The sequence below is a fragment of the Xiphophorus hellerii genome, chromosome 1 (assembly GCF_003331165.1).
Source record: "Xiphophorus hellerii strain 12219 chromosome 1, Xiphophorus_hellerii-4.1, whole genome shotgun sequence".
Lineage (NCBI taxonomy): Eukaryota > Metazoa > Chordata > Actinopteri > Cyprinodontiformes > Poeciliidae > Xiphophorus > Xiphophorus hellerii.
The window spans coordinates 29,355,208-29,364,393 of NC_045672.1; the positions used below are offsets into that span (position 1 = coordinate 29,355,208).

General features: G+C 36.5%; 1 protein-coding gene across 1 annotated transcript; it reads right to left on the reverse strand.

The window, feature by feature from the left end:
- Positions 1-1,606: 1,606 nt before the first annotated feature.
- Positions 1,607-3,106, reverse strand: LOC116717558 (P2Y purinoceptor 1-like). The gene has a single exon (XM_032559035.1). The coding sequence runs from the start codon at positions 3,030-3,032 to the stop codon at positions 2,055-2,057; it is 978 nt and encodes a 325-aa protein (XP_032414926.1). The 5' UTR covers positions 3,033-3,106; the 3' UTR covers positions 1,607-2,054.
- Between the last annotated feature and the right edge of the window lie 6,080 nt (positions 3,107-9,186).

A 9,186-nucleotide genomic window follows, 5' to 3' on the forward strand; every position in this document is an offset into this window, starting at 1 on the left:
AATAAGCTGTCAAAAAAAAACACACAAACACAGTAAGGAGTTTCTTTTATATTTTTGAAGAGATCCAAATCTATACTGATTTAATATTTTCAGTTTCAAAAATGTTCAACAATACTTTGTGTTTAAACCGAACTAAAACCAGTTTAAACCTCGCGTTAATTCATGAGATTTGGTTTTGACCTTTCTTCAAGTTGGATTGAGTCTTTGGTGCCATCTGGTGGCGGTGAAAATCATTACACCCATCTGGTGTTTGCATGTACATTTGTTGATTTTTAAGCAGTTATTAATTAATTAAACAAACTCTCCTCAGACATATAATTATTAATATTTATATGCATCCACATGTGTTTGCCCTAGAAAACCAGATTCTGTTGTGAATGCAATGCAGTTTTTACATTTGGCAAATTGGAGAAGTAGAGAGAGGGATTCTACCACCTACCGACAACATGATGGCGGCTTCAGTCAGAAAAAAATACTGTGATTACTTATTGACAGCTGGTAAGATGTCATGGAAACATCAAGCAGGTAGCCAGCAGAAAAAGACCAGAAAATACAAAGTCTACATAGTTCTTGGGTTTGCTGTGAAAGCAAGATGGTGTGACATTTTAACCCATTCTGATAAGCTAAAACATAAGCAATTTCGTCCCAAATTTTGAATAAAAATGTCTTAATAAAAAGGAATAAGCTGATGAAGGTCAATAGTAACCAAAAACACAATTTCTACTCATGCAAAGGGAATTTTTGGTCAAAAATGACTAATTATCCTTTAAAGTATTCCATCAAAAATAAAGACTATTAGGAACAATGAAATTAGTTATGCTTCTAAATATGCTTTTAGGCAACATACCTGGAACAATGCAACCACCTTTCACTTTAAACCTTAATAGAAAATAAAATAAAATCCCCTGAGATTGACCAATTGTTAGTAGTACACATAATCCAATATGTGTATTACTAGATTTAGTTTAAAAAATATGTTCCATAAATCATTTATCATGCATTTACCCATGTAAAAACAGAACGCATGTCCTGATTACCAAAATAAAAACAACTGTTATCTTAATATATGTTTTCTAGCTGCGTAAATATGAAATGCAAGTCTTTTGTCATCCAATATGTTTAAGTTTGTTTTGAAGTCGCAACGCCTCATGAAGTCTCGTCCAATCAGAAAGTGAATCTGTGTCTCTTTCTCACTGGCTTTGCTCTGAATCAATAACAAAGCCAGCAGTCGGCACCATGATCCTCGCTAGACGCTGGACTGGTGTTAAAGTGTGAAGAAAAAGGAGTTGCATAACCTGTTCACATGGCTGCACATGCCCTGTTGGATTATCTTTTGTGTCAGTTTCAGTGTTGAGTTAAAGAGGCTAATTTCCTGGTGTAGAGTTTCTCCCCGAGTTAACTTGTTCGTGCAGAAATGCCTTTCAGTATGGCAAAGATCCAGACAGTCTCAAATTCTCTTCTGTGTTTATAATTTTTCTCTACGACTTTTCTGGAAAAACTGATGTGTTGCGTGTCTGAACGTGTCCAGAGCTGTACTCTGGCCTGTTTTCACTACACTGGTTTCCAACTAACACCCTGGATGGGAGCAGCTGCTGCACAAGAAATGAAAACCAAAACATTTATTCTGCTTAGAAGGAATTACGTTTCCTGTGTTTTTCCTTTTTCAATCAATAAAAGCATAACTTTTAGTACAAACAACATTTTGTACTTCCTCTAGATACATTTGTCTTCTATCACAATGTGTTTGATGTTAAACATTTGCATGTGGCAAAAAAGAAGTAGAAGAAAAATTATGAAAGGGAACAAAAACTTTTTCAAAGAACTATGTATAATTTTGATACTGTGTGAACAAGAAAAAAACACATTCAGCACAATGAATAAGAAAAGAGACTGCAGATTTTATACCAGCAGTAAAACTAAAACTGGTTAGACTTGATTTGATTATGAATGTTTTAGAATCTGGCAACGAGAGTGAATATGTTGGAGGAATAGAAAGCGTACAGAAGTGTGAAACATTTTCACTCATGATATGGTTAAAAACATAAGTGCTATTGTCATATAATATTTTTAGCTTCTTGCTCAGTCTGAGGTACAGATACAGACCTAGATTTCAGCTTGAAACAGGATCTGAACATCTGCCTGAACTGATCACCCATATCCTCATTTACATGCAAGTAAACCAGCGGGTTGAGAGCGCTGTTCAGGCTCACAAGACCACGACTTGCCTGACGCATTATAAAGACTCCAGAATCCCAACCAGGGCACGTTCCCTTACTAATCAGAATTCTGGAATACATGCTGAGGTTCTTGAAGACATGGTAGGGTGTATAACAAAGCAAGAAGAGAAGAATCAATATAGCTAAAAGCTTTAAGAGTTGTTGTTTCACATTCTTGTCAATCGTTTCTGAGCGACAGATAACAACAGTCACATGTCCATAGCAGCCCACAATGATGGCAAAAGGGATGCAGAATCCAAAGAAGGTCCATCCGATGGTGTAATCCAGGTAACTCTCAGAATGTTCATAAGAGGTGGTGTCAAAGCATTTTGATCCGTTCATAAATATTTTTTCGTAGGTCATGTCTGGAGAACTTTGAGCACACACCAGAATCCAAACAACGATTGAGATGACCACAGAGTGAGTCGTAGTTATTCTCCCCATCGTTCTCATGGGATGGACAATGGACAGGTACCTGTACACACTTATACAGGTGAGGAACCCGATGCTGCAGTACAGATTCAGGTTGAAGCAGAATCTTGTTACCAAGCAGAATTCTTCTAAAAAGATCCATTTGTTTCCTTTAAGGTGGTACACGATCAGAAAGGGGAGAGTGAGCAGATACAAAATGTCTGCTAGTCCAAGGTTTAGGACAAAGATGTTGATATTTCCCAGTTTCCTCCAGTTGTTCCGCAAAGAGTTCAATCCCCATCCATTAGCAATCAGTCCAACAATAAACACCAAGATGTGAAGAGTAGGCAGAATTGTATGTTCAAATAATTTCTTATCTGGGTGAGGACAACTGGTATTACTCATTTTGTCTTCCAGAAACAAGTGATCTCAGCCCTTCTCCTCTGAAGCTCCACTCACAGAAGAATGCAAGCTGAAAGAAAACGCACCGTAAATAACTTTCTTTTTGAAGCCCCGCCTAGTCATAGGCAAATTTGGTTGTGCATGTAACTGCACAACCAATTGCCCATAGCAATGCATAAGGAGAGCATGCATATATAATATATAATATTAGCATGCATTATATTTTTCTCTCAGGTTAGGGAACTGCCTTGCGCAGCAAGGCAGTTCATTAGCATTAGCCTTTTACCTTAAATAAGCTATTAGCTATTTTCTTACTTATTAGCCATGTTTAATATACTGAGTGGAGTAAGTCAATTACAGACAACATTCTAATGATATCCCACATGCTATTGACAGCATGTAGGGAAAGATATGTTCAGCCTGCTTTGATCAGAAAAACTAACTGCTTCAAACAGTTACAATTCTGTCTCTCCCTCTCTGTCTCACTCACATGACAGCTGAACTGCTCTTTAGAACTACAATGACTGAAGGTTAGAACTACAACATGGCGGACACTCTGTGCCTACAAAAGAGGTCTGAGCTGAATGTCAGAACTACAAACATGGAGGAACTGTCAGTTACTACAGAGGAGGACTGAGCTGGCCTTTAGAACTACTTGTGTTTTGGGCTTTTTATAACTGATTTTACCCAACCATTGTTACACATGGGATTAGTGTGGCAATTTAAAATTAAGCTTAATGAAAATTTCAAAATAAAAGCCTTGACAATTTTTACATGAGATTATTGCTCTTTTGAGCATTATATAACTGATTTAACCCAATGACTATTAGACATGGGATTAGTGTGGCCCTTTGAAATGAAGCTTAACAAAAATTTCAAAATAAAAGCCTTGAGAAGTTTTACATCATGTAATTGCGCTTTTTGGCTTTATGTGACTTTTTTTATCCAAAGCACTGTTACACATTGGATTAGTTTGGAACTTTAAAATGAAGCATACTGAAAATTTCAAAATAAAAGAATTGAATATTTTTACAACATGTAATTGCTCTTTTGAGCATTATATAACTGATTTTATCAAATCACTGTTATACATGGGATTAGTTTGCACCTTGGAAATGAAGCTTAACAAAAATTTCAAAATAAAAGCCTTGCCAATTTTTACATCATGTAATTGCTCTTTTTGGCTTTATGTGACTGGTTTATCCAAAGCACTGTTACACAATGGAAGAGTGTGGGTATTTAATATGAAGCTTACTTCAAATTTCAAAATAAAAGCCTCAATATGCCCCTCAGGATAGTGCACCGCCGTAGGCGGTGCAATAATATTATTCTGCATTATCTGTTTCTCTCAGGTTAGGGAACTGCCTTGCACAGCAAGGCAGTTCATTAGCATTAGCATTTTAGCTTTAATAAGCTATTAGCTATTTATTTTACTTTTTAGCCATGTTTAGTATACTGAATGGAGTAAGTCCATTATAGAAAACATCCTAGTGATGTCCCACATGCTACTGACAGCAATCACGCTAACATTAGCATTTTTGCTAATTTTAGCTGATACACTTACTTTATCATACTGAATGGTGCAAGTCCATGTTAGTAAACATTCTTGTCAATCTCCACATGCTATTGGTTACGTTGCAGCTTTCTAAAGCATTGATGCTAATTTCTAGCATCAGAACGCTGGGTCCAAACCGACGGGCACACTTTGGCAGGCCCCAGTTAAATTTCTTCAGGAATTTTCTAGTTGTTATTACTGTTGTTCAGCAGACTTTATTCTTTTGAAAGTGAAAGGAATAAAAAAAAAATACAAATGATTAAACATGAATAGAGGACAATGCAGAGCAATTGTTGAGTAAATCAATGCATTCTTTTGTTGTGGTTTGTAACATTTAATAGTGACAGCCTTGTGGATGAATGCATGCAGGATATATGCTGCAGCCACGAAAACAATAGAGCTACAGATTTTTCAGCAATAAAAAATCTGAATGGAGAAAAAAGATTCTAAGGACCAGAAGCAAAAGTCTGCATTTCCACGCAAAATCTCCAGTTAGACATAAATCTCACTTTGTCATGTACAAATATTTTTTTCTGTTGTAGTTGTACTTTTTAGCAGCACATGCCCAAGCAGTGACCAGTCAAGCCATTTTGGATGTCAAAGTTACGTCACGGGGCGTACTGTCCCAATTCTCACATTTTTGCACACTTGTAACCTGCACACTCAAACCTTTATGTGCACTTCAACGGAGTCCACACTTCATCGAGGTGCGTAGGGTGCTGTCTGAGTTTTGGGACCGGGCCGTGGAAACACGCACACACTTATATACTCTCATAAGTTTAAGGAAATGACACATCAGGAGCTTGGATAGAGGGCGGAGCTTAGAATCAGCAAAGGAATCAGAAACTGTTGCCAGGCAAATTTGCTGTGTTCTCCCATAAAGAAACCTGCCGATGGATCAGCGCTGTATTTTGGTCCTAATAAATGGGACTGATGATTTCAACTCGCTGACTTTTCTTGAACCTCATACATTACATCTCCAACCAAGCTGGAGAAAGTATAATCTCCAACATGCTATAAAATTACACAGTCACAAATTAACAGCAATAATTTGGGTTATTTAGCCTGTTAACAGAGAAAACAATGGAGGTTCCTTTTCCAGTCATATTATCATCATGTTATTCATTCATTGTTAAATGTCAGTTTCAAACTAAATATTTATTTAGCAAGCAGGTGTTTAGCTTACGAATTAGATATTAAACTCTGAATTAGCTAGATATTTAGTTTTAACTAGCTAAATATTAAGTCTACAGGTACTGTGTGCAGAGTTAACTGAAACTGATTGACTGAGCAGATAGGTATAAAAACTGTTAGACGTACAGAGAGCCTGGAGAACCGTGGATCAGATGTTAGGGGTGGCCCAGCCACAGCAGAGGAATTTTGTCAAATTTCAATGTATTTCAATGGGGCTGAAATTTGCACAAAAGCGCAAATATTTCAAAAAGTACAACAGCAAAATTTAGCAAAAGATATAGCAGAAATCTCCAAAAGAAGCAAAATGTTTTGATATATGAATTAGTCAAATTCGTTAGTTAGCAGAAGTAGTTAAAGACCGAAAGACGTAAACAGAATCTTAATAAGTGACACTGATGAGAATGCATTAATGCACTGATAAAAATAATTAATCCCCACCCTCCAGAAAATTTTTCGCAGGAAGCGGTATGGATGAATGGTGAAAAATAAACAACAAAAAAACAGTTACACAAAAGTGTTTCACTGTAAAGATGGTTTGTAGTGTGTTTTGTTGCAACCTGAAGTGTGAAATAAACTTCAGTGGAGTTTGAAAACAAAATATGTGTATAGGTTTATGTCTATTTGAATGATGTGTGTCCCCAGTTGTTTTTTTTGTTGTTTTTTTTTATTTTTAGGGGTGATTTTATTGTAATCTATAGGGGGGCCCAGAAAATCTTTGGGAATTAATTTTAGGGGGCCCAGAAGAAAATCTTTGGGAACCACTGAAGTAATGAACCTTTGTGCAAAGCCTCTCCAATAACTTAGAAGAAATGAGGGAAACTGTTTAGTGAAACTTAAGCTAATGTTTGAATAGAATCTGTTAAAAGTGTGGAGTAGTGATTGGACATCTGAAGCCAGGCTTCCAGGAGTGTACCGAGTAAACATGGGGCGTGTCAAATGAAGCCCCGCTTCCATGCTTGTTTCCTCTTGCTGAAACCACGTGACTGGCAACAGATGATACGTCGCATTGCATGGGTCACGTGACTGCTTCATTTTGCATGTCGGTTTTCAAAATAAAAGCGTGATGAGACGCGTTGCTTCATGGCATGGATATTTGATCGCATCAGAGGAGTATCAGCCGTGGCCGAAATAAAAGGAACCCTTTATAGTTCATGTGTATTAATGATTTTGATGATGGCACTCATCAAAATGTAATGTTTGTTACCGGTTTTCTTAATTGTTGATTATGGCATATTTTGTGACTTTATATTTGTGGATTTTATTGTGTAAAGCACTTTGAAACTGCATTGTTGCTGAAATGTGCTACACAAATAAACTTGATTAAAATGGAGCCAGGAAGAAGAAAAACTCTGACATCTGGGAAGACTTTGAGATGATCGCTCACAAGATTCTTAAATAAAAACAATTAACCCCTTCACCTCCAAAATGATCACCTTCATTTGGCCATCACTAGTGTGGAGTAAAAGAAGTGATGTGGAGGTGCCAAGATATAATGACTCACCTGTCTTCTCTGTGTCCTCTCCAAGGTCTTTGGACAAATATGTTGGACAAATACGTCCCTCAGGGTCTAGACTCCATTTATAGGTTCCAGCAAAGGCCATGAAAAAGTGTGGGGAATTGTTTGCACATTGGTTTTTGTGGTGTTTTATGATGGTGCTCACGTGTAATCATAAAATACAAAATATTTATAGAAAGTAAATGGGAATGTGTATGATTTTGTATTTAGTGAAATGTATTTTAATTAAATAGGTGGAAGTTGCAAATTAGTAAAATCCCCTGTGAATTCAGAATGGTTTAGTCCCCAACAATCAATCAAATTTTATTTGTATAGCACATTTCAGCAGCAAGCCATTTCAAAGTGCTTTACATCATATCAAACACAGAAACACAATGCAACAATCAAAACACGATATTAAGTCAGGTTCCATCAATAAATTTGTAATTGATTACGTTTCAAATACAATCCTAAACAGGTGGGTTTTTAGTCGAGTTTGCATCCATAAAAGATTTACTTTTTACACTCCTACTGTGTTATATGGAACAAAATACCTATTGCTATTTTTATACAAAATGACTGCCTCAAAGCTGTTGAGGCCTAAACCATTGTTCTTGATGTGCGGTTGAGATGAACAAACCTCTGCTGCTTCCACCTTCATCCCCACTGTAAATCCAGCCGCACAAGGCAGCCTTGTTATAATGTATATTTTTGCACTTTAGTGTCGGTTTATGTGGAATAGATGTTGCAAAGATTGTTGCATACTTTCCTTGTTAAATTTCTTTTTGTTTAACATTGATACTTCAATTAGATTGCACTTTTTTGTTCAGCAAATGGCTTAATGGGCATATTAAAAATTGTTTAATTGCTAAAACAATTTTAAGTCTGTCTTCTCAACTCTTAACATTACTGGTAAAAAAAATGTCACTCATAACTGACTAATGAACATCTGCATGCATGTTTAAAAAAAACAAAACCCCATTCCATCCATGGAAATATCTATGCCAATTTATCCTTCTAAAGAGAATATTTTACTTACATTATATTGCGTTGTTTTTTATCAAAAATATTTACAGTTTACAGCATTTCTTCATTTTCCCGAATATTAATTGAGATTTTTATGTGTATTACTTGCACCTTAATGTTGGTTATTTAGAAATCCTATAAATAAAGCAAACATATCCACCGGGTTTTTTTAAAACTGTAAACATGCATTAAAAGCCCCCAGAATTGATCTTTTCGTCTTACTTTCATCACAATTGGAGGAAATGAACAAGGGGTCTGCAGCCATCAGGGCAGGTGTAAAACTAAACCATCAAAAGTGCAGGAGGCTAAACGGAACGCAGTGCGAGATACACAGATGCTGTACTGAAAATAAAACCTCTGACATCTGCAGTGCGGGAGTTGTGTTGTGTGAAGAGTAGTGATCTGTGCTAGCTGTGAGCTATAAATAATTTTATTAGCCTAACTAGCTTTAATAGTTTGAATAATGTATTCTTGCTGGCTTCCTTCAGGCAACATGCGCAGCACAGTGGGTGCTGACGCAGATATTGCACAAGTTGACAAGAGTCCTGCAGCTAAACTGAAATATGAACAAACTGGTTAGGGGTGAAAAGGAAATAAAAAGCTGTAATATCCTGTTTGCATGACTTTGCCCACACTTACAACACCTTGTTCAACCACCATTTCATCCAGTTCAGCAGTGAGCTTACATCTGTCGTTAAATGCCGTGAATATGATTAACCTGATTAACCTGAAATAAGAACAGCTGGCTGCCCTCACAGGAATTTCCCTAACTTTTGCTCATTTATTTACAAATTTACTCTTGCTTGAAAAGACATTACTTATTCTTTCTTTCAGGAGGCTCAAACCACATTATTATTTACTTATTAATAAACTCCATTAATTTGCTA

Excerpts from the sequence above, each read along its gene's own strand:
- LOC116717558 (XM_032559035.1), bottom strand. The coding sequence starts at position 3,032 with ATGAGTAATACCAGTTGTCCTCACCCAGATAAGAAATTATTTGAACAT.